This window comes from Capricornis sumatraensis, chromosome 2 (assembly GCF_032405125.1).
Source record: "Capricornis sumatraensis isolate serow.1 chromosome 2, serow.2, whole genome shotgun sequence".
Classification (NCBI taxonomy): Eukaryota; Metazoa; Chordata; class Mammalia; order Artiodactyla; family Bovidae; genus Capricornis; species Capricornis sumatraensis.
The window spans coordinates 82,985,196-83,011,929 of record NC_091070.1 but is presented as its reverse complement, the minus strand read 5'-3'; the positions used below and the strand labels follow the sequence as shown (position 1 = coordinate 83,011,929).

Sequence of the window (26,734 nt, the reverse complement as noted above, 5' to 3'; positions counted from 1 at the left end):
TCATAATAACTTTTAATGGAGTATATTCTATAAAAGTACTGAATCACAACATCGTGTATCTGAAACTATTATAGTATTATAAATCAACTGTACATCAATTAAGAAAAATCAAGGCAAAACCAAAAAAACCTCACCTCCTTTACAAACTGAATCATTTCATCAATTGCAAGAGATAAGATGGGTTTTTTTTTTTTTCTTTTTTGACATTTAAGCATTTCTTAAATCAGGATCCTTCTTGAAACTGATGGCAGATCATATTATTATTTTAATTGGGAAACTTTTTCTTTCTTAGTAGTGGATAAAATGATGGCATGTTTTACTACTGATAAAATCTTATATTGGATAAAATGTGATAATTTGGGGTCCCATATCTAACATTCCAGAAAAAATTGATTAGCAGTGGAAATTTTTTAGGCCTAATGAGATTTAGAAATTAAGATCTGAGCATTCTTTTCCCCCCAAAATTTGCCCATATTCTCCCTGAGATTTCCTTAATTTCTGGCTTTTGATTTGATTTTTGAGATACATATGTTTTCTTACCCTCATGTCACCTGAGCACTCAGATATACTTACCCATCTCCCACACAACTGTGTCTCAAGACACAACACAAAATTTTCTTCTTTGACCAAGTTGGACACCTTAACTGGCACAATTCAGGTTTTTCCTAAAAAGTTTTAAAATAGATGTTACTGGAGGAATTCTTAAATGAAGGACAAAGAAGCTGTGGTACATATATACAATGGAATATTACTCGGTTATAAAAAAGAATGAAATAATGGTATTTGCAGCAACATGGATGGACCCAGACATTGTCATACTGAGTGAAGTAAGTCAGACAGAGAAGGACAAATATCATATGATATCACTTAAATCTAGAGTCTAAAAAGGCACGAATGAATTTATAAAACATTCTCTGAATGTTGTGTCTTAAATAATGTCTTTTAGGTTGAATTCAGGCTAAATAGAGAAACGCCATCATTCCCTGGTCGACTCTTACAACATGACCTTGAAAGAAACTACTCAAGTAGACAAGGTATTGTCAGAGAATAGAGATCAGACATGATTTATCATCTTTAAGTAATATTGTTTAATAATATTGAATTTCTGGATCCAAATAGACTTCAATTAATGATGACATTATTCATTGGTTACCAAATTCATTGGGCATTTGTTTAAATCAGAATTGATTTTATGTACACAACATAGGTTATTTTTAATATAGGAAAAACTGTTGTATTTTAGTTTGGAGTGGGCTATACACAAGAGAATTAGAAAGAATCTACCAAATAATGTCTTAGAACTAGAAAAAATAGCTAATTAGTGAGGGTAAGACTATGGGAACACATATTAAGTAAGTAAGGACACTGGAAAGAATGGAAAGTCAGGAGTAGAAAAGAAGCTATCTCTTTTCCTTACTAACATATATAATTATAGAATTATATCAGAGGGCTTTGACATTTGTGTGCATCATGCAAGATCTTATTAGGAATGCAGATTCTTAGTGCTTGCTTCGTCCCCTTCCCCATTCTTTGTAGGTCTTGGGTGGGATTTGGAAAAGTGTGTTTTAATAACTTCTCAGGAGACTGTGATGGATGTGGTTTGTGGACTACCCTTTGAAAAATAGCCTCATATGATCCAGTTATATTTCTGAAATGTATTGTTCAATTAAAGGAGAAATCTTGTTTAGAACTTCTGAGTTGTTACTTCAGTTCAGTTCAGTCGCCCAGTTGTGTCCGACTCTTTCCGACCCGATGAATCGCAGCACACCAGGCCTCCCTGTCCATCACCAACTCCCGGAGTTCAGCCATACTCATGTCCATCAAATTGGTGATGCCATCCAGCCAGCTCATCCTCTGTCGTCCCCTTCTCCTCCTGCCTCCAACCCCTCCCAGCATCAGAGTCTTTTCCAATGAGTCAGCTCTTCACATGAGGTGGCCAAAGTACTGGACTTGCAGCTTTAGCATCAGTCCTTCCAAAGAATACCCAGGACTGATCTCCTTTAGAATAGACTGGTTGGATCTCCTTGCAGTCCAAGGGACTCTCAAGAGTCTTCTCCAACACTACAGTTCAAAAGCATCAATTCTTTGGCGCTCAGCTTTCTTCACAGTCCAACTCTCACATCCATACATGACTACTGGAAAAACCACAGCTTTGACTAGACCGACCTTTGTTGGCAAAGTAATGTGTCTGCTTTTGAATATGCTATCTAGGTTGGTCATAACTTTCCTTCCAAGGAGTAAGCGTCTTTTAATTTCATGGCTGCAGTCACCATCTGCAGTGATCTTGGAGTCCAAAAAATAAAGTCTGTCACTGTTTCCAGTGTTTCCTCATCTATCTCCCATGAAGTGATGGGACCAGATGCCACGATCTTCGTTTTCTGAATATTGAGCTTTAAGCCAACATTTTTACTCTCCTTTTTCACTTTCATCAAGAGGCTTTTTAGTTCCTCTTCACTTCCTGCCATAAGGGTGGTGTCATCTGCATATCTGAGGTTATTGATATTTCTCCCGGCAATCTTGATTGCAGCTTGTGGTTCTTCCAGCCCAGCATTTCTCATGATGTACTCTGCATAGAAGTTAAATAAGCAGGGTGACAATATACAGCCTTGACGTACTCCTTTTCCTATTTGGAACCAGTCTGTTGTTCCATGTCTAGTTCTAACTGCCACTTCCTGACCTGCATATAGGTTTCTCAAGAGGCAGGTTAGGTGGTCTGATATTCCCATCTTAGTTGTCAACAATTGTTAGCTCTCTGTAATGTACTAGTGTTAAGCACTGCAAAATACTTAAATACAGTACTGTCCTCATCTAGGAATTATTGGATGAGAAGGATAATCTGTATAGGCCTCTCTAGATTGTTCATCTTACATGAACACGTGGCAATTTGGAATATTAGCTTTCTTTTTTTGTTTTGTAATTTTTAGACTTTCCTCTTGGGCCCAGCTAATCTGACATGACTTTTCTGTTTCCTATATCTTGAATTCTTCCCTTGGTCAATTGCCGGACATGACATCAACCTAACCACTGTTCCACAGTGCAGAGAGCATCTGTCTTCCCTTCTTTGGTTCAGTTCAGTACATATCTATTGAGTATGTTCTGTGTGCCAGACACTGTATTGGGCTCAGAGCTATAGATGTGAACCTGAAAATTTTCAGGTAGAATTTTCTTGTATTTACATTGTGAACTTCCTTTACATGTTTGATAATAACTCTTGAATTTGTTTTCTGACTCGTGAGTCAAACTGAAATACTTTTCCCGAGGTATTCTTGAGTTAGAGGATGAAGTTGGTAGACAGATTTGTGTATGTCTGGCTGAATAAATTTATTTTAGTGTTTACGTATTTCTAGATATTTGCTAATGAGGAAATAGTATAGAGGCACTGAATTTTGTGAACCTGAAAGATGAATAAAGTCCTATACATAAATAATGACCTGTAAAATACAAATTAATTCCTTAGGGAAAAATAAACCTATTTTTTTTCATTAAAATATATTATTCAAAATCATTCTCTCTAAAATTTGTACCTGATTGTTTCCAAATGTGCCTCCTTCCTAGTTCCAGGCAGTTTCATGCAAAGAAGGCCTCACAGTGTAGCTGTGTTCTTAACATCTGTACTTACTGTTCTTCCTCCAACGGCACAAAACTTTGGAAAAGTTTTAAATAGCAATTTATCAGGAAAAATGAGGGAATCTCTATCTAATAAACTGCGTTTTGATACTGAATTATGATAATTAATTTTACTTCATTTCATATTTTTTATGTTTTTCAAAATTAATTGAACATACACCATAAATTAACCAGTGGTACTCTCAGCCCAAAGTAAAGATTCTCTTTGTTTTAGTTAGGCTACTTGGTCTTAAACTTGGTGTATGATTTCTTTTAGACATTTTATGGTAATGTTAAGAGTTAAGCCCTATATCCTTGAAATTTTGTAAGAGTCAGGAACTGCTATACAGTAAAATCTCAGTTCCAGACCTTCATTGATTAAATCCTTTGAATAAAAATGCCAAAATATGTATATAGAGAGGAAGAGGTAGTGCTTGACTCTTAAGATCATGATGAATCATGAAAAATACAAAATCAGGATTTTGATTGCCAACACAGTCTTAAAGATAAGGCTGAGTGGACAAGCATATGAACATGTACTGTATTATCCATCTGTTCAGCCAACCATCTGTCCATCCCCCTGCCCGTCTCTCTGTCCAACTTTCTCTCTATCCATCCACTCACCCATCCTTCTCATCTGTCCCTCCATCCATCATATATCTAGGGTGTGGTGTAGTAAAGACTCATACCAAATATATACCATTATGCCTTTAAACACTTTGGGATTCTAATTACGAAAGAATTCATTCAGAATTTTTATACTAAAATGCAAATATTTCTGATGTTCTTTTTTTAACAGAAATAACATTCACAAAACAGATTTCTGATTACCTCTCAGTAAATTGGAAAATCAGTTAATTTAATGATTGCCTACTGAATTTAGATTCCGCAAAGAATATAAAGAATATAAAATGAGCTCCATTTCTCCAGGAGCTTATAAATTTAATTAGGAAGACAAAAGCTATTATTTGGTACATTAAATAGTGATATATGAAATTACCAATAACAGGAAATAGTTCAATTAAAATTTTGCTTTAAAGCGGGATGAAACAGTCCACATATATATATGTTTGGGTGTTTGATACATACATCTACTGTATGTATATGTGTGTGGGTATTTATTGTGGATGTTTCGATTGCAGATCATTCTGGTTCCCAGTTGTTTAGAGGGTCTTGTTTGTGTATTTTAAGGCCTTTCTATCTCATCATTCTCATATTCTGCTATTTATTGTAAGATGTATGTCATACTGATCATGATAGTAAACTCATCATGCAGATCATGATTTTGAGTTCTGTGTGTAATAAGAGGTGGCAAGAGGGAGGATGAAGTTCCTTTATTCACTGACTGTAAGTGAAATTTACTCCTTGATTATTGCCTCTACATCCCAAGTCTTATTAAATTTAAATGTGCTTTCTAAATTGAGCACTGGCTTGAAGCCTTAACAAAGTAATTTTAAAAACCTAACTCTAAAAAAAAAAAGAACCTAACTCTGACACTAATGAGGGAAATCAAGGTTGTTTATTGTTTGGAGTTTTTCCTTTATTATTTTCACTGACCAGTTAATCCTTTATCAGTTGATCCTTACTCTAGTTTTTGTTTTTTTAACTATTCAGTTTTTGATTTCCAAATCAATTTACTGACTTATCATTGCTTGGGTATTTTGCTAGCAACTGGTCCTGTCACAAGACCAGTTCATTTATGAACATGATCTTTGTTCTGAATGCTTGTACTCTAGAACATCATTGTTATTTATCTTGGTATTTCATGATATTCAGAAAAGTGGGGTGTGAGCACTAGTATTCTGTTCAGTAAGCCAGGTATGTGCACTTTGGTGCATATCTTGCACACCTGGAGAGGTTAGCAGATACCATTGCTTTACAGCTCTTTAATATGATATGTGTGGAGCTTGATTTTCAGATGGCCTCCCAGAGAATGATAGCTTCCTGTATTTAGGTTCGTCTCTTTGTCTTATCAGCCAGTTTAAGCAGTAGAATTCTGTGGCACTTTAGGTTCTATTTTATTGCTTTTCGCTTCCATCAACATCGGTTGCTGCTTTCAGGAAATTTTCTCTTGGTAGAAGAAAACAGTTCCTTCTGGTGTTCAAATTGGTACCTTTGACCCATTTCTCAAGTCTTACTTCATTTCTGGAGCTTCTCAGCATCTTTTATTAACTATTCTACATTCTTCTAGGTCTTTAGAATATATCTTAATATCCACCTCCACTGAAACCCATCTGTGATCTTCTTTAAGTGAAAAATAACCAGACACATTTATGTGTGAATATATACATAGGTATTGTTTTTTTATTCTATTCTATTTATTTTATTTTATGTTTTGTGCATGTTGTTCTGTACAGTTTATTACTTTCATATGCCCACTAGATTGAAAGCTACTTAATGGAAGGGTCAACATCAAACCATCAGCTTATAAGTCTCATAGGGGTGTCAAATACCTGTTAGACCCTAACGAAAAACCTAACTGCAAATGTACAAGGTTTATTGACTCCACTTTGGTCTCTGCAGTATTCTCTACCAATAGTAGCTGAACATACAAAGAAAAAAGGATGATTCGAGGTTTACATTTGCTATCCAAAACTACTTTCTCTATATTTCTCTAAAGTCATGTACTGTGTAGCTTTGTGATAAATTTTTTGATATTTTGAAGGAGATGGAAGAGTAATAAGTCCTTCGCCTCATAATAAATCATCCTGCATCTCATCCACATCAAATGTGACAGAACTATGTGGGCTGGAAATGAAAGCTGCCACGAGCTCCTTATCAGCATTTGGAGATTGTTCCATTCAGACACCTTCAAAGTCCAGAATCCGGCAGGGCTGTCATAGTGCTGGCCCAAATGTATCTGGTAATGAGGGAACTATCATCTCAGTTACAAGAGAGTTAAGATATAGTATTAGGAGTCAGGATTATAAGGGATAAATGTAGCACTAGTGTAGTCCTGTACTTTCAACCCATCTACAAGGCAAGGGAGAAATTATTTGATATGCATAGAACACACAGTTTAGACCCGAGGAGGAAAACAAGCTGAACTTTAGTTTCAAATACAGAGAGCTATAGAAGCTGTGTTTTCTAGAAAGGATATTGGTAGGTGCCAAAGTTCTCCAAATATAAGGTGATTTTAGTTTCAAAATCTGAAAGATTTTTCTTATTCAAGTAATTTGTATATTATTTTTAATAGGTGATCATATTAATTTGGTGAGCTCATCAATGCCTTCATTTCCCATTCTCCAACGTTCTTCTGAAGAGAAAATTCTTTACTCAGACAGGTTGACCCTAGAAAGGTGAGGACAACTTATTTAATTTTTTTGACTAGATGATATATAGATATAGTACAAGATTTGAAAGGTACAAAAGTCTCTCTTCCTCCCCCTTGTTTTTCAGCCGTTTAGTTCTCCTACCTAGGTATAATCACTGTTGCCAATTTTAAATTTATCCTTCCAGGAGTATGAAGAGAAATTTTATATCTATGGAATGTAAAGGAGCTTGACTACACTCCAAAAGAGTACTATAGAGGTTCTAAAATATGACATTGATAAAAATGGGTTTTAAGATGGGAAAAAAAACTTCAAAATATACTCCTCCAATGGGCTTCTCAGCACTATTCAGTTGAGTTCCCTTTTACCTTATTGACCTCACCTGCTCCTAGTCTGGCCTTCACTCACTCTGCTACTGCATACCTGCTCCTTGAATACACCAAGAGTGCTTAAACCTCAGGAGTTTTGCATTTGCTCTTCCCTCTGCCTGGAATGCTATTTCACCATGTAGCAGTAGGCTCACTTTCTTACCTCCATCAGATCTTTCCTCCAGTGTCACCACCTAGGGATAGCCTTCCCTGCCCGACTCTCCAAAGCAGCAACTCCTTCAGCCCTGACAGTTCCAGCACCTTTCTCTGCCTTTTCTTCTCAGCACTTAGCACCCTCTCACATGTTAAGTATTTAATTTAGCACATTTATTGTCGTTCATTGTTTGTCTCCTCCGAGTAGAATGTAAACTCCACAGACATGGGGAGTTTTGTTCAGTTCTGTATCCCCAGCACCTAAAACAAAGCCCCGTACAAAATAAACCCTTAACAAATTTTGAATGAATACATGTGTTTAGGACTTAATCCCTATCTTTAAATCTAGGAAAGTATCTGCAGTAGAATGATGGATGAAGGATTTCAACCTTACCTTAGCATTATAACCAGCAGAGAAACCTTCTCTGCAGAGAAACCTTCTCTGCTGTGCATACCTTTAGCTCAGCAGTGCATATCTAACAGCAAGGCGTTAAGCAAACTTTCTAGCTTAGCAATGCCTGAGCAATGTTTATCTCAGTGGGTTAATGGCAAGCGCATTTCTCTGGTTATGTGACATGGTTCCTTGAATCATCTCAACCTTTCCCACAGAAGGCAATTACACTGAGTGTTTTCTGATGGTTAACTTTATATGAAATAATTAATACTGGAGTTTTTTTTTTTAATACTATGAGCATTAGACTTAATTTTAATAACTACCCTTGCCAAAGTATATCGGTTTTTATATGAGTGATTTACAATTAGATCTAGAATGCTTGGTTCATGAAGAAGTAGTTCTGTTTTTCTTCTTCTCATGGCATGGGCACACAAACATACTACTATTAATATTCTTGAGAAGAGGCAGACTGCTGAATCAGAACCTTACTAACTTTAAACATGTTTTCTAGGCAGAAGCTGACCGTGTGTCCTATTATTGATGGGGAAGAGCACCTTCGTCTCCTGAACTTTCAGCACAATTCTATAACTCAGATCCAGAATATCTCCAATCTGCAGAGGCTAATATTCTTGGATCTATATGATAATCAGATTGAAGAAATTAGTGGACTTTCTACTCTGAGATCTCTCCGTGTCCTTCTTTTGGGGAAAAACAGGTAATCATCTTAGATCAGTCACTGTTATACTTAGGACTAACGTTGAGTCCTCCTGTGGTCTCTAGATGGCAACTCAACACTGAATAATACTTAAGAACCTAACACACGAATGTTTTTGAAAGACTGTTTGATTGGGTTAAGATTCATTTATAATTTGTTTTATGAGTTTCATACTGACAGTTATTCAAACCAAATAACATTTATTGAAAGTGAAAGTCACTCAGCCATGTCTGACTCTTTGCCACCCCATGGACTATACTGTCCATGGAATTCTCCAGGCCAGAATACTGAAGTGGGTAGCCTTTCCATTCTCCAGGGCATCTTCTCAACCCAGGGATCGAACCCAGGTCTCCCGCATTGCAGGTGGTCTCTTTACCGTCTGAGCCACCAGGGAAGCCGAAGTTGTGGCTGACTCTTTGTGACCCCATGGACTGTAGCCCACCAGGCTTCTCTGTCCAAGGGATTCTCCAGGAAAGTATACTGGAGTGGGTTGTCATGCCCTCCTCCAGGGTATCTTCCCAACCCAGGAATCAAACCCATGTCTCTTATGTCTCCTGTATTGGCAAGTGGCTTCTTTGCCACTAGCGCCACCTGGGAGGCCCATACATTTATTAAGTACATATTATTTCCATTGCTTTCCAGAGCCATATCATATGTGGAAGTAAACAACAGACTTTGGCCTTTATGTTTTTTTAGGCTACGTTTTAAATATGTGTATTCACATTAAGCTTATGTGTTTCACTTGTGATTCTTCTCAGTGCTTAACTAAGGGTGGGCATTTGATACTTTGTGACTGTCAAATTATAGTCAGCTATCTGTATCCAGTTTTTCATCCACAGCTTTAACTGAGGATCGAAAAACACTTGAAAAAAATATTCCAGAAAGTTCCAAAAAAGTAAATCTTGAATTTACTGTGTTCCTGGAGACTATGTAGCATTTACATTGTAGTACATATTATGAGTAGTCTAGAGATGATTTAAAGTGTACATATACTCTGCCATTTCACATAAGGGATTTGAACACTTGCAGATTTTGTTACTGATCCTGCCCAAAATAGATACCCTATGTCCAAGGGCAAAGGAGAAGCCCCAGCAAGACAGTTCAGTTCAGTTCAGTCCCTCCGTTGTATCTGACTCTTTGTGACCCCACGGACTGCAGCACGCCAGGCATCCCCGTTACCAACTCCCGGAGTTTACTCAAACTCATGTCCATCGAGTCAGTGATGGCATCCAACCATGTCATCCTCTGTCATCCCCTTCTTCTCCTGCCTTCAATCTTTCCCAGCATCAGGATCTTTTTATATGAATCAAGTCTTTGCATCAGGTGGCCAAAGTATTGGAGTTTCAGCTTCATCATCAGTCCTTCCAATGAATATACAGGACTAATTTCCTTTAGGATGGACTGGTTGGATCTCCTTGCAGTCCAAGGGACTCTCAAGAGTCTTCTCCAGCACCACAGTTCAAAAGCATCAAATCTTCAGTGCTCAGCTTTCTTTATAGTCCAAATTTCACATCCATACTGGATGTGGACTACTGGAAAAACCATAGCTTTGACTAGATGGACATTTGTTGGCAAAGTAATGTCTCTGCTTTTTGATATGCTGTCTAGCTTGGTCATAACTTTTCTTCCAAGGAGCAAGTGTCTTTTAATTTCATGGGTGCAGTCACCATCTGCAATGATTTTGAAGCCCAAGAAAATAAAGTCAGCCACTGTTTCCACTGTTTCCCCATCTGTTTGCCAGGAAGTGGTGGGACCAGATATCTTAGTTTTCTAAATGTGACTTTTAAGCCAACTTTTTCACTCTCCTCTTTCGCTTTCATCAAGAGACTCTTTAGTTCTTCTTTGCTTTCTGCCATAAGGGTGGTGTCTGCCATAAGCAAGACTGTAGGAGGGGCGAAATTGCATTTAGAATCAAACCCCTTACCCTCCAGAGATCCTCAGAGGGCTCAAACAAACCTGTGTGTACCAGAACCTAAAGACCCCACAGAGCCTGAGCCAGAACTGTGTTTGAGTGTCTCCTGCAAAGGTACAGGTCAGCAGTGGTCTGCCACAGGGGCAGGGCCTCTGGGTACAGCAGACCTGGGTATGGCATAAGCCCTCTTGGAGGAGGTTGCCATTAACCCCCCTGTAGAGCCACCAGAACTTATACAGGACTGGGGAAACAGACTCTTGGAGGGTACAAACAGAACCTTGTATGTACCAGGACCCAGGAGAAAGGAGTAGTGACTCCACAAGAAACTGACCCAGACTTGCCTGTCAGTGTCCAGGAGTCTCTGACAGAGGCGTGGGTTGGCAGTGGTCTGCTGCAGGGTCGGGGGTACTGAGTTTGGCAGTGCGTGCACAGGACCTTTTGAAGGAGGTTCCCATTATCTTCATTACCTCCACCATAGTTGACCTCAGGTCAAACAACAGGGAGGGAATACAGCCCTGACCATCAACAGAAAACTGGATTAAAGATTTACTGAACATGGCCCTCCCCATCAGAACAAGACCCAGTTTCCCCAAACTCAGTCTCTCCCATCAGGAAGCTTCCATAAGCCTCTTATCCTTATCCATCAGAGGGCAGACAGATTGAAAACCACAATCACAGAAAATTAACCGAACTGATCACATGGACCACAGCCCTGTCTAATTCAATGAAACTATGAGCCATGCCGTGTAGGGCCACCAAAGATGGACTGGTCATGGTGGAGAGTTCTGACAAAACGTGGTCCACTGGAGAAGGGAATGGCAAACCACTTCAGTATTCTTGCCTTGGAAACCCCATGAACAGTTATGAAAAGGCAAAAAGATAGGACACTGCAAGATGAACTCCCCAGGTCAGTAGGTGCCCAATATGCTATGGAAGATCAGTGGAGAAATAACTCCAGAAAGAATGAAGAGACGGAGCCAAAGCAAAAACAACACCCATTGGTGGTTGTGACTGGTAATGGAAGTAAAAGTCTGATGCTGTAAAGAGCAATATTGCATAGGAACGTGGAATGTTAGGTCCATGAATCAAGGCAAATTGGAAGCGGTCAAACAGCAGATGGCAAGAGTAAGCATCGACATTTTAGGAATCAGTGACCTAAAATGGACTAGAACAGGTTAATTTAATTCAGATGACCATTATATCTACTACTGTGGGCAAGAATTCCTAAGAAGAAATGGAGTAGCCATCATGGTCAACAAAAGAGTCCGAAATGCAATACTTGGATGCAATCTCAAAAATGACAGAATGATCTCTGTTTGTCTCCAAGGCAAACCATGCAATATCACAGTAATCTAAGTCTGTGCCCTGACCAGTAAAGCTGAGGAAGCTGAAGTTGAACAGTTCTATGAAGACCTTCAAGACCTTCTAGAACTAACACCCCCAAAAGATGTCCTTTTCATTATAGGGAATTGGAATGCAAAAGTAGGAAGTCGAGACATACCTGGAGTAACAGGCAAATTTGGCCCTGGAGTACAAAATGAAGCAGGGCAAAGGCTAACAGAGTTTTGCCAAGAGAAGACACTGGTCATAGCAAACATCCTCTTCCAGCAACACAAGAGAAGACTCTATATATTGACATCACCAGATGGTCAACACTGAAATCAGATTGATTATATTATTTACAGCCAAAGATGGAGAGGCTCTATACAGTCATCCAAAACAAGACCAGGAGCTGATTGTGGCTCAGATCATGAACTTCTTGTTGTCAAACTCAGACTTAATTTGAAGAAAGTAGGGAAAACCAGTAGACCATTCAGGTATGACCTAAATCAAACCCCTTATGTGTATACAGTGGAAGTGACAGATAGATTCAAGGGATTAGATCTGATAGAGTGCCTGAAGAAGTATGGACAGAGGTTTGTGACATTGTACAAGAGGCAGTGATCAAGACCATTCCCAAGAAAAAGAAATGTAAAAAGACAATATGGTTGTCTGAGGAGGCCTTACAAATAGCTGAAAAAAGAAGAGATGATAAAGGCAAAGAAGAAAAGGAAAGATATAAGCATCTGAATGCAGAGTTCCAAAGAATAGCAAGGAGGGATAAGAAAGCCTTCCTCAGTGATCAGTGCAAAGAAATAGAGGATAAAAATAGAATGGCAAAGACTAAAGATCTCTTCAAGAAAATTAGAGATACCAAGGGAACATTTCATGCAAAGATGGGCACAATAAAGGACAGAAATGATATGGACCTAACAGAAGCAGAAGATATTAAGAAGAGGTGGCAAGAATACACAGAACTGTACAAAAAAGATCTTCATGACCTAGATAATCACGATGCTGTAACCACTCACCTAGAGCAAAACATCCTGGAATGTGAAGTCAAGTGGGCCTTAGAAAGCATCACTACAAACAAAGCTAGTGGAGGTGACGGAATTCCAGTTGAGCTGTTTCAGATCCTGAAAGGTGATGCTGTGAAAGTGCTTCACTCAATATGCCAGCAAATTTGGAAAACTCATCAGTGGCCACAGGACTGGAAAAGGTCAGTTTTCATTCCAATCCCAAAGAAAGGCAATGCCATTTCCTTCTCCAATGTGGGAAAGTGAAGCCGCTCAGTCGTGTCTGACTCTTAGTGACCCCATGGACTGCAGCCCACTAGGCTTCCCTGTCCATGGGATTTTCCAGGCAGGAGTACTGGAGTGAGTTGCCATTGCCTTTGACTGTATGGATCACAACAAACTGTGGAAAATTCTTCAAGGAGATGGGAATACCAAACCACCTGACCTGCCTCATGAGAAATCTGTTTGCAGATCAAGAAGAAACAGTTAGAACTGGACATGGAACAACAGACTGGTTCCAAATAGGAAAAGGAGTACATCAAGGCTGTGTACTGTCACCCTGCTTATTTAACTTATATGCAGAGTACATCATGTGAAATGCCAGGCTGGATGAAACACACACAAGTTGGAATCAAGATTGCCAGGAGAAATATCAGTAACCTCAGATATGCAGATGACACCACCCTTATGGCAGAAAACAAAGAAGAACTAAAGAGCCTCTTGATGAAAGTGAAAGAGAAGAGTGAAAAAGTTGGCTTAAAGCTCAACATTCAGAAAACTAAGATCATGGCATCTGGTCCCATCACTTCATGGCAAAAAGATGGGGAACAATGGAAATAGTGACAGACTTTATTTTCTTGGGCTCCAAAATCACTGCAGATGGTGACTGCAGCCATGAAATTAAAAGACATTTGCTCCTTGGAAGAAAAGCTATGACCAACCTAGATAGCATATTAAAAAGCAGAGACATTACTTTGTCAACAAAGGTCCATCTAGTCAAATCTACGGTTTTTCCAGTAGTTATGTATGAATGTGAGAGTTGGACTATAAAGAAAGCTGAGTGCCAAAGAATTGATGCTTTTGAACTGTGGTGTTGGAGAAGACTCTTGAGAGTCCCTTGGACTGCAAGGAGATCGAACCAGTCCATCCTAAAGGAAATCAGTCCTGAATAAGGACTGATGCTGAAGCTGAAACTCCAGTACTTTGGGCACGTGATGTGAAGAACTGACTTATTGGAAAATACCCTGATGCTGGGAAAGATCGAAGGCAGGAGAAGGGGATGACAGAGGATGAGATGGTTGTATGGCATCACTGACTTGATGGACATGAGTTTGAGCAAGCTCCGTGAGTTGGTGATGGACAAGGATGCCTGGCGTGCTGCAGTCCGTGGGGTTGCAGAGAGTTGGACACAACAAGTGACTGAACTGAGATTTTGATGTCTATTGAGAACCAATACCCTGCTGATATTTAGTGATACTGATTATTGCTCAGATGATATTTTCAGTGTGTTTTTAATATTATATCTTATGTGAACTTCCCCAGTTCCCTTTAGAAGAATCTGTTGTGTAGTTCAGTTCAGTTCAGTCGCTCAATCATGTCTGACTCTTGGCGACCCCATGAATCGCAGCATGCCAGGCCTCCCTGTCTGTCACCAACTCCCAGAGTTCACTCAGACTCATGTCCATCGAGTCAGTGATGCCATCCAGCCATCTCATCCTCTGTCGTCCCCTTCTCCTCCTGCTCCCAATCCCTCCAAGCATCAGAGTCTTTTCCAATGAGTCAGCTCTTCTCATGAGGTGGCCAAAGTACTGGTACATCTACTCAATTCTGGACTAATTCCCTTGAGATTTGTTCAACAGTTTTCTTTCCATTCTGTTCTACTGGATAGCTTTTACAGTGTTACCAGGAAAGACTGTTTAGCAAAATCCAAAACTGATTTTTTATATTATGAAGTTTAGATATAGCGTTATATCTAAGCTTGGTTTCTCTCCTCCCTGTTCCTTCCCAACCCCCACAGCATGGACTTTGAATTTTTATTCTCACTGTCTGATGATAATTAACATAAAATACTTTTTTTCCAAGATTACGCACCAGTGTTCTAGGTTCTTGTCTGTTCTTTGTGGTTTCTTGAAAGTTCCCATCAGTGTAGTTTATCAACCACAGTTGGCTCAAGTGTTAAGCTAAGCATTATGGTAGCATGAGGGAATTTAGAGGAATTACAGGATCATAGAGTATTAGAATTTGGAGTGAACTCAGAGATCAGTTATCAGCTCCCTTATTTACAGATGAAGAAATGAAGATATAAAGTGACTTTTGCAAGGTTACATATGCCTCTGGAGTATGCCACCAGAGCATTCACTTTAATAAAGTGAGGCATAAAAGAAACTTTTCATATATTTGAGGCATTTCCTCATAGGTGCTCCTGATTGTCTCTCCCAGAGACTTCTTCACTAGTTTCTGATCCTTGGAGTTTCTGATTTGTTTACCTAGCTTCCGTTTACTCTTTAGTATCATGGCTTTTAGGTCCTTCTTTTAGTCCTTGAGTAAGTAGACTTTGTTTTTGTTTTCTTGTCATTTTATTAAGATATAATTGACATACAGCACTGCGTAAGTTTAAAGTATATAGCATAATGGTTTTTGAAAAGAACTTCTATATTTTCTATTGGAGCATAATCAGTTAACAGTGTTTGATAGTTTCAGGTGAACAAAGGGACTCAATCATATGTATACATATATCCATTCTCCCCAAAATGATTTGACTTATATACATCATGAAGTGATTATCACAACAAGTTTGGGGAATATTCATCATTTCATATATAGATACAAAATGAAAGAAATAGAAAACTTGTTTCCTTGTGATGAGAACTCAGGATTTACTTTGTTAATAACTTTCACTTATAACATACAGTAGTGTTAATTATATTTATCATATTGCCAATATCTGATGGATCATTGAAAAAGCAAGAGAGTTCCAGAAAAACATCTATTTCTGCTTTGTTGACTATGCCAAAGCCTTTGACTATGTGGATCACAATAAACTGTGGAAAACTCCGAAAGAGATGAGAATACCAGACCATCTGACCTCTCTCTTGAGAAACCTGTATGCAGGTCAGGAAGCAACAGTTAGAACTGGACATGGAACAACAGACTGGCCCAAATAGGAAAAGGAGTATGTCAAGACTGTATATTGTCACCCTGCTTATTTAACTTATATGCAGAGTACATCATGAGAAATGCTGGGCTGGAAGAACCACAAGCTGGAGTCAAGATTGGTGGGAGAAATATCAATAACCTCAGATATGCAGATGACACCACCCTTATGGCAGCAAGTGAAGAAGAACTAAAGAGCCTCTTGATGAAAGTGAAAGAGGAGAGTGAAAAAGTTGGTTTAAAGCTCAACATTCAGAAAACTAAGATCATGGCATCTGGTCCCATCACTTCATGGCAGATAGATGGGGAAACAGTGGAAACAGTGTCAGACTTTATTTTTTGGGGCTCCAAAATCACTGCAGATGGTGATTGCAGCCATGAAATTAAAAGATGCTTACTCCTTGAAAGGAAAGTTATGACCAACCTAGACAGCATATTAAAAAGCAGAGACATTACTTTGTGAACAAAGGTCCTTCTAGTCAAGGCTATGGTTTTTCCAGTAGTCATGTATGGATGTGAGAGTTGGACTATAAAGAAAGCTGAGCATTGAAGAATTGATGCTTTTGAACTGTGGTGTTGGAGAAGACTCTTGGGAGTCCCTTGGACTGCAAGGAGACCAGTCCATCCTAAAGGAGATCAGTCCTGGGTGTTCATTGGAAGGACTGATGTTGAAGCTGAAACTCCAATACTTTGGCCACTTGATGCGAAGAGCTGAGTCATATGAAAAGACCCTAATGCTGGGAAAGATTGAGGGCAGGAGGAGAAGGGGATGACAGAGGATGAGATGGTTGGATAGCATCACCGCCTCAATGGACATGGGTTTGGGTGAGCTCCGGGAGTTGGTGATGGACAGGGAGGCCTGGCGTGCTGCAGTTTATGGGGTTGCAGAGTCGGACATGCATGACTGAGCGACTGAACTGAACTGATTGTACATTGTATCCCTAGTATACGTATTTATCTCATAACTGAAAGTTTGTATCTTTTGATTGCCTTCATCCAGTTCCCCCTCCTCTCACCTATTCCCTGCCTCTGGTAACCACAAATCTGCTTTCTTTTCCTGATTTTTTTTGTTTATGAATATAATCAACCTCCAGATCTCTGTTAGCTCCTGTTACACAACATAGTGATTTGATATTTCTATACATTTCCAAGCGATCACCACAGTAAGTCTAGTTACTGTCTCTCACCAAAGATATTACATAATTATTGACTATATTCCTCACATTATACATTTCATACCCATTACTCATTTATTTTGCAAATGGTAATTTGTGTCTCTTAATCTCCCTCACCTATTTCTTTCTCACTACCCCCTCTGGCAACCACCTGTTTGTTCTCTATAACCATTTCTGTTTTCTTGTGTTTTTTGGTTTCCACATATTAGTGAAATCATATGGCATTTTGCCTTTCTCTGTCTGATGTATTTCAGTAAGCATTATACCTGCCAGGTCCATCCATGTTGTTGCAAAAGGCAAGATTTCAGTGTTTTTATGGCTGAGTAATATTCCATGTGTATATACACTACATCTTCTTTATCGGTTCAGCTACTGATGGGCACGTGGGTTGCTTCCATATTGTGGCTATTGTACATAATGCTGCAATGAACATAGGGGTGCACGTATCTTTTTAAGTGGTGCTTTTCTCTTCAGATATATACCCAGAAATGGAATTTTTGTTTCATATAGTAGTTCCATGTTAGATTTTTTTAGAATTCTTTCTTTCTCTATGGCTGAGCTGTGTCTTCATTACTGGGCACAGACTTTCTCTAGTTGCAGCGAGTGGGGGCCACTGTTTGTTGTGGTGCAAGGGCTTCTCCTTGTGGTGGTTTCTCTGGTTGTGGAGCACAGGCTCTGGGCATGTGGGCTTCAGTAGTTGCAGCACATGGGCTTTAAAGAGTGGGGTCAGTCGTTGTGGCACACAGGCTTGGTTGTCCCATGGTATGTGATGTCTTCCTGCACTAGGGATCAAACTGTGTCCCTTGCATTGGCAGGCAGATTCTTAACCACTGAACCAACAGGGAAGTCCCCTATTTCAAATTTTTGGAGGAATTTCCATAACATTTTCTGTAGTGGCTGCGCCAATTTATATTCCCATCAACAGTGTGTGAAGGTTTTCTTTTCTCCACATTCCTGTCTCTTCTTTTCAGCTTATCTGGCTTCTTGGAAATATATATATATATATATATATATATATATTGTTCTTTGAAGATACAAGTCTGTCTTTCTATTCCTCCATCTGTTTTTTGTTTACTTTTGCTCACACTTCATTTTTCACATAACGTAGCTATTAAATAGTTCTAAAACTTTTAGTGTTCTGGAGTTAAAAAAAAATGTGTCAGAAGACTACTTTCCACATTCTCCCAAATTGCATATTTTTGAAGTATCAGTACAAGCAATTCTGACCCCTACCGTATTACTCCAGTCAGCTGACTTTATCTCAGCAAGGAGCCTGTGAGCCTTGAAGATGCAAATCTATACTGAGGCCGTACTTTAGTGGTTATTAGGCAAACTGGCTGAGGATTGCTGAAGAGAGAAACACATCCATCACCCTGTCTCCTTGTGTTTGTTTTGGGTGACTCGTTGCCCCCTGCTGGTTAAATCAATAACATTTACTCCCTCGCACATCTCAAAGCACTGTAGTCTTTGAGTCCAAGGCGGTGGAACGACATATGAAAATCCAGTGCAACCATATGCCTTTAAATTCAAGCAGATCCAAAAAAGATTTCTGCTTAAAGATAGAAAGATCCTGCTCAGCTTCCATATGTGAAGTTTACATTGCTACCAAAGAACTCCCAACCCCTCTATACCACTTTACTGTTGAAGTTCTTCTCTTCTGCTTTCTATATCCTCTGTTTACCTTTGTGAGATCTTCTGGTACCCTGATGTTCACAGGTTTATGACCAGAACTTCGCTGGGTTTTCTTGTGATCACCCAGTTCTATAGATAACAGAATTTTCCACTAGACCCTGGAATTCCATATTCCTTTCCTTTTGATTTCTTGAAGTATCTCACTTAAGGATTTCTCTTTGACACCTGAGAAGCCAGGCCTCATATAGATCCTGTAGTGGCGTCCTTATTCTAACATCAGCACATAATGTGGCCTGCAGAGACAAGCTGTGGTACGTCCCTAGAGGTCTGTAGTTGCTGAGTGATGAGTGAGCCTTGTCTTTTTCTAGTTCACTTCCATTTGATGGGAGAATTTCTTTTTAAGTAAAAGCTTTCAGGTCACATTGGTATCTTACTAGTTTTCTACAAGTTAGTATATAACTTACAGAGTTTGGGCTCTAGTCAGTTGTAAATAGATGATCCTTAGGTAGGTTTGCTGACAGTGCTCTGATACAACACTGAAAGGACAGTCATTCACCCCTTTGCCTGTTTCCAAGCATTGGTTATCAACACTGAATACACCATTCTATACTCACATGTAAGTTTTAGAACTTGGTTTTTATGTGATCTGTTTTTTACTCGAATATATTTTATTATTTTTCCTTGCCTGGTGGCTCAGACAGTAAATAATCCGTGTTAGCGAGGAGAGAGATGTGAGAAAGCAGACTGAGAGGGGGGTTTTGGTCCTAATGGAGTAGTGTGGGCAGGGGGTGGTGTGGGGAGATAAGCGTGAGAGGAAGAATAGTCACACTACAGTAGGACATAATAGGTGTATGATAAATATTTTTATAAATTAAAATGGGTTGGTAATACAGTTCTGGATTTGGCTATGGTGTGAGTGATGGAAAGGAAGAGAGAGCTTTTTTTCGATAGGGTCACCTGGAAAGGCTGCTCTGAGAAGATGTTTGAGCCAAGACTTGAATAATGGCAAGAAATAAACCATGTAAAGCTCTGGTGAAAGAACATTAAGGAAGAAGAAACAGCAAGGGTAAACACCCCAAGGCAGAAATGAATTTGTCAAGTTAGAGATAGCAAGAAAGCCCCTGTGGCTGGAGCAGAGTTGAGTGGGTAAGCCTGAGAAGGAGATAAGCCATGGAAGGAGATAAGCTAAAGGAAGAGTCAGCCAGGCAGTTTAGGGCCTTGAGGACTGTTCAGTTCAGTTCAGTTCAGTTCAGTTCAGTCACTCAGTCGTGTCCGACTCTGCGACCCCATGAATTGCAGCACGCCAGGCTTCCCTGTCCATCACCAACTCCCGGAGTTCACTCCGACTCACGTCCATCGACTCAGTGATGCCATCCAGCCATCTCATCCTCTGTTGTCCCCTTCTTCTCCTGCCCTCAATCCCTCCCAGCAGCAAAGTCTTTTCCAATGAGTCAACTCTTCGCATGAGGTGGCCAAAGTACTGGAGTTGCAGCTTTAGCATCATTCCTTCCAAAGAAATCCCAGGACTGATCTCCTTTGGGATGGACTGGTTGGATCTCCTTGCAGTCCAAGGGACTCTCAAGAGTCTTCTCCAACACCACAGTTCAAAAGCATCAATTCTTCGGTGCTCAGCCTTCTTCACAGTCCAACTCTCACATCCATACAAGACTTCTGGAAAAACCATAGCCTTGACTAGACGGACCTTAGTCAGCAAAGTAATGTCTCTGCTTTAGAATATGCTGTCTAGGTTGCTCATAACTTTTCTTCCAAGGAGTAAGCATCTTTTAATTTCATGGCTGCAGTCACCATCTGTAGTGATTTTGGAGCCCCCCAAAATAAAGTCAGCCACCGTTTCCACTCTTTCCCCATCTATTTCCCATGAAGTGATGGGACCGGATGCCATGATCTTCATTTTCTAAATGTTGAGCTTTAAACCAACTTCTTCACTCTCCTCTTTCACTTTCATCAAGAGGCTTTTTAGTTCCTCTTCCCTTTCTGACATAAGGGTGGTGTCATCTGCATATCTGAGGTTATTGATATTTCTCCCAGCAATCTTGATTCCAGCTTGTGTTTCTTCCAGCCCAGTGTTTCTCATGATGTACTCTGCATATAAGTTAAATAAGCAGGGTGACAATATACAGCCTTGATGTACTCCTTTTCCTATTTGGACCAGTCTGTTGTTCCATGTCCAGTTCTAACTGTTGCTTCCTGACCTGCATACAGATTTCTCAAGAAGCAGGTCAGGTGGTCTGGTATTCCCATGTCTTTCAGAATTTTTCACAGTTTATTCTGATCCACACAGTCAAAGGCTTTGGCATAGTCAATAGAGCAGAAATAGATGTTTTTCTGGAACTCTCTTGCTTTTCCATGATCCATTGGATGTTGGCAATTTGATCTCTGGTTCCTCTGCCTTTTCTAAAACCAGCTTGAACATCAAGAAGTTCACGGTTCATGTATTGCTGAAGCTTGGCTTGGAGAATTTTGAGCATTACTTTACTAGCATGTGAGATGAGTGCAATTGTGTGGTAGTTTGTGCATTCTTTGGCATTGCCTTTCTTTGGGACTGGAATGAAAACTGACCTTTTCCAGTCCTGTGGCCACTGCTGAGTTTTCCAAATTTGCTGGCATCTTGAGTGCAGCACTTTCACAGCATCATCTTTCAGGATTTGAAATAGCTTAACTGGAATGCCATCCACTGGCTTTGTTCGTAGTGATGCTTTCTAAGGCCCACTTGACTTCACATTCCAGGATGTCTGGCTCTAGATGAGTGATCACACCATCGTGGTTATCCGGGTCATGAAGATCTTTTTTGTACAGTTCTTCTGTGTATTCTTGCCACCTCTTATTAATATCTTCTGTTTCTGTTAGGTCCATAGCTTTTCTGTCCTTTATCGAGCCCATCTTTGCATGAAATGTTCCCTTGGTATCTCTAATTTTCTTGAAGAGATCTCTAGTCTTTCTCATTCTGTTGTTTTCCTCTATTTCTTTGCATTGATCTCTGAGGAAGGCTTTCTTATCTCTCCTTGCTATTCTTTGGAACTCTGCATTCAGATGCTTATATCTTTCCTTTTCTCCTTTGCTTTTCACTTCTCTTCTTTTCACAGCTATTTGTAAGGCCTCCTCGGACAGCCATTTTGCTTTTTTGCATTTCTTTTCCATGGGATGGTCTTGATCCCTGTCTCCTGTACAATGTCATGAACCTCCATCCATAGTTCATCAGGCACTCTATCAGATCTAGTCCCTTAAATCTATTTCTCACTTCCACTGTATAATCATAAGGGATTTGATTTAGGTCATACCTGAATGGTCTAGCGGTTTTCCCTACTTTCTTCAATTTCAGTCTGAATTTGGCAATAAGCAGTTCATGATCTGAGCCACAGTCAGCTCCTGGTCTTGTTTTTGTTGACTGTATAGAGCTGCTCCATCGTTGGCTGCAAAGAATATAATCAGTCTGATTTCATTGTTGACCATCTGGTGATGTCCATGTGTAGAGTCTTGTCTTGTGTTGTTGGAAGAGCGTGTTTGCTATGACCAGTGCATTCTCTTGGCAAAACTCTATTAGTCTTTGCCCTGCTTCATTCCGTATTCCAAGGCCAAATTTGCCTGTTACTCCAGGACTGAGGTGAGGGATTTAAGTTGTATTCTAAGGTGAAGGAAGGAGAAGGCAATGGCAACCCACTCCAGTTCTCTTGCCTGGAAAATCCCATGGACGGAGGAGCCTGGTAGGCTACAGTCCATGGGGTCACTAAGAGTCGGACACGACTGAGCGACTTCACTTTCACTTTTCACTTTCATGCATTGGAGAAGGAAATGGCAACCCACTGCAGTGTTCTTGCCTGGAGAATCCCAGGGATGGGGGAGCCTGGTGGGCTGCCGTCTATGGGGTCACACAGAGTCAGACACGACTGAAGCGACTTAGCAGTAGTAGCAGCAAGGTGAAGGAAATTGCCTTGAATAAGTGCCTTGTGCTAAAGTTCCTAGAAGTAGAATTGTTCTTTCCTAAAGATAGCACTTTGAAGCTGTCTTTGGAACATTTCCCCTAGTGGGACCGTATCTTTAACATTACAATTAAATCAATGGAGATATGTTTTTTAAATATATGCAATTATATACGATCTCTCTCTCTCTGTATATATGTATTTCTGTGTCTATATCTATGTATCTATCTATGTGGAGAGAAAGAATAAATTAAAATAAGTCATGCCTTAGACTGTTTTTATTTGCAATAGATGTGATGCATCTGTATTTCCATTCTGCTTATTCTAATTTTCAGAATTAAGAAAATTTCAAATCTGGAGAATCTAAAGAGCTTAGATGTCTTGGACCTTCATGGAAATCAGGTATTGTTAAAGCCCTTTTGTGACTTACTCTTTTGAAAAAGCTCTAGGAAATTTGGCATAGAAGTTTTAATAATTATACTTGTGTTGAATTTTTCCAGAATTACTTTACTGATTCACTGAGATTAGCTTTGGTATTAAGGTATTAAGTCTATTTACATGAATTTCTCAACAGCAAATTACAGATAAGACAAAAACATTTAGAATTCTTGTAGTTATGCCTAGTTTGTTTTTTATTTAGTCTTTTATTACTTTAATAGCCAACCCCAAACCAAGAACTAGAATATTACTATTGATTTTCCTCTACCTAAGTGTTCCTTCTTTATTCCAAGTTACCACTATTCTGGATTTCACATTTATCATTCCTTTGTGAGTGTTTTTAGTTGGTTTTATCACATATACATGTGTCTAAATAATATATTGTTTAGTAGTATTGTCTTTTAACTTTAAAAAGGTGTCACACTATAGATTGTCATCTAATGTTTGCTTTTTTGATACAGCGTTATGTTACTGAGATTTCTGTATTTTGATTATGTAATTGTAGTTTATGTTTATTGTTATATGTTCCATGGTTTGATTATACAAAAACATTTTTCTCCATTTTATTATCGATAGACATTTGAGTTGATTCCTTTTTGTTTGCTCATCTTTTTGTTTTGTTTTCTACTCGGATAACACTTCTAAGAACATTCTTATGTATGTTTCTCCCATACATTATATTACTCTAGGGTATATTCCTAGGAGTGGAACTGATGGGTCATAGGTTATTTAAATGTCTAACTTTAAAAGATAATGCCAAATTGTTTTCCAAAGTGATTGTACCAGTTTATACTCCCACCGGTAACACATAATAGATCCTGTTGCTTCATATCTTTTTCAACATTGGGAATTGTCATACTTCTTAAATTTTGCCAGTTGAATTGGTGTAAAGGGGTAACCCCTCATGGTCTGGATTTATATTTCCCTGATTACTATATAACCTGGGATCATTATCCTGTTTGATCAGTTTATCTACCCATATATTTGTCTGTCTTAATTTGTGTCTGGTTTGTTATATTCCCCTCCTTATTTTCTCTCTCAGAGCATCTTGGCTGTTTTTTTAACCCCTTGTTCTTACATTTAAATTTTAGTGTTTTCAATATGAATACTTATTTCTAAATAACTACATGAGCTACATACTCATGCAGAAGGTAGAACCTCTCCTGAGGTGGCAAGTGTACATTGTGGGATGATCTGGGAGTCCCTGCCTGTTAAGAACAAGGTTTTCCACTTGCAGTTGGTCAGACATAAACCTCAGTGTAATCTCTCTGGGTGCTCTAATAGCTGTTAATGCCAAGTGTTTTGTTGAAAACTGAATGTTATTAATAAAACCATGATAGAACTGGATAGGCCGCATCAGCTAGCGGCTGGGGTCAGCTAGTGGCTGGGGTCAGCTAGCGGCTGGGGTCCCAGCTCCATCTATATGTCTGCCCATATATGCACACAGAGGGAGGGTTTTTGATGGCCTAGGAACTATCCAGCCCTGCAGGCTGGTTAGTGTCTTTCTAGCAGAGAGAAAGTTAGCCTTTTATTAATAGTTAGATGTTGGTAGAAGGGAAGAAGAATTAAAGTGTTTGTCAGTAAGAGAATATCATATACAAAAGCACTGAGGTTAAAAATAACATGGTTAGTATTTTTTTACTGCTAGAGAATTCAGCACATGTTGGGGGATGGTGAGAGATGAGGCAAGAGAGATATATATAAGGCCAGATTGTGGAGTGCTTTATTTGCAGTACTAAGAAATTGCTATTTTGTCTTTATTTATCCCACTATTTTAAATATTGTCCATAAGTATAAGTGAAACATTTTATGGTAGCAATATTTTTCCTAACTTTATTTTAAAATGTATAAGCATTTATGTGTTTTCATATGATAATATACTTTTAAGAATTCATGGGCATTACACAAGATCTCTATAAGAGCAACTGGTAAATGAATAACATATCACTTGATCTATATATCTTGTATAGGGATTATTTACCAACATTATGTTGATTAAAAATGCTCTATTCCTTGTTAACTGACCTATATTATGAGTTCTATAATTCCAGCATGTTTGTGACAGTCTGTGTATTAAAATTAAATTATTTATACCACACAAATTATTTCTCAAGATTCTGTGAATGCAAGAAAGAAATTTTAAGTGGAAATCTTAGTCTTATTTCAAATCTTTAACTCCAGTAAGCAAAAATTTGGAGTATTTCAAGGCAAAGATAGTCTTGGTGACCAAAAAGTCAGGGGATGTTTCAACTCAAGTTGAAACAATGTGCAACTCTAAAAAAATAGCATCAGATAGTTTAAAAACTAAAAGACTATTAAGTGAATATTTTTTATAGTTTGAATTTACTTCCATTGGAAATAATAATGATACATGATGTACATTGTAAAATGAAATGTAACTGGTCTTTTGATGTGCAAACATTGGGAGGAATAGTGATAGTGTTCAAGAAACAGATTGGGGAATGGAAAGAGAGGGGAGGCGAAACTGGAGGTAGAGAACAATTGAGAGACAAATTCAATAATTCTTGTGAGAAGTGACTTAAAGCAATAACAATAGGGGTGTAACAAAGGGACAGATTGGATAAATAGTTAAGTAAAAACATTAAGATTTAGCAATTGATTGTATGTGAGTAGTAGAGAATACAGAGGAATATGGGAGACTGATTCTTAATTTACAACCTAGATTTTTTTTTTGTCTAGCAGAAAATGTTCTCCTGTTGAATGCTTGCTTTAACATGGACACAAACATACTTCAAGAAGAATCTGTTCTTTCAGTGACATCTTTTCCTTCAGGGAGAGCTTGCCCTTTCTGTGATTGCTCGCCTGAAAGCAGACATCTTTCTTTTCAGTGTTGTTTAATAAGAAGGTCGTCTTTATCCAGATAGAGCAATCTGGGTCACTCTTATACACATACAAAAGAATGGAGGATCACCTTTCCTAGATGTATTAAGAAGCTTTCCTGTCTACCTTAAGACCCTCTCTGATCAGTGTGACCTAAGTTTAGGCTTTTGAACATTCCTATCTTCTCTTCTTCTTGCTGTGAAATTTATTAACTGATCAAGAACTCTGCTCTCACTATATACCACCTTTTGCTTGAAGATTCTGTCATTTGCTCTGTTCCTGTGACTTTGTCCATGGCTGCAACAGAGTAACAAATTTTATTCTGTCGGAGATGTTCCAGCCAATTCTGCCATGTCAGTTTGCAAAGCAAGAAATTAAACAACATCCCCAGTGATTTTTTTAAAATTACAGATTTATACCCAATATGAATTAACAACATTTCTTTTCGGAGTCACCAAACTAAAAAGGGACTCTAAAATGTAGGCATCCTAATTGTAAGTCCCACCAGGACCAAATGAAATTGGAGAAAGGTAGTTTTCTAAAAGAAGTGCTCCAAGATTATTAGCAGAAGGCGGAAGACATCATACACAGGTCATGTGCCCCTTCAGTCTGTGTATTTATCTTTCTTGAGTTCAGAGAAGTTTTATATATATAAAACATATACATGTATATATTTAGATATTGCTTTTTCATATACCTATCTCTATTTTTTTTTTTTAGTATTTTAGTAGAATTTCTCAAGCTTATGTTGATATTACTGATTTCCTATAATGTCCATTTTACTTTTTGCTGATTCTATAC

General features: G+C 38.8%; 1 protein-coding gene across 2 annotated transcripts in view; it reads left to right on the top strand.

The window, feature by feature from the left end:
• Positions 1 to 26,734, top strand: part of LRRC49 (leucine rich repeat containing 49) — a 155,654-nt gene that overhangs the window by 1,011 nt on the left and 127,909 nt on the right. Inside the window, exons 3-6 of one of the 2 annotated variants that reach the window (XM_068965868.1) lie at positions 947 to 1,034; positions 6,803 to 6,905; positions 8,305 to 8,508; positions 22,990 to 23,056. In XM_068965868.1, coding sequence (XP_068821969.1) covers positions 947 to 1,034; positions 6,803 to 6,905; positions 8,305 to 8,508; positions 22,990 to 23,056 — 462 coding nt within the window. Of the gene's footprint in view, positions 1 to 944; positions 1,035 to 6,802; positions 6,906 to 8,304; positions 8,509 to 22,989; positions 23,057 to 26,734 lie in introns of both variants that reach the window. The other variant, XM_068965867.1, reaches the window with a different exon arrangement.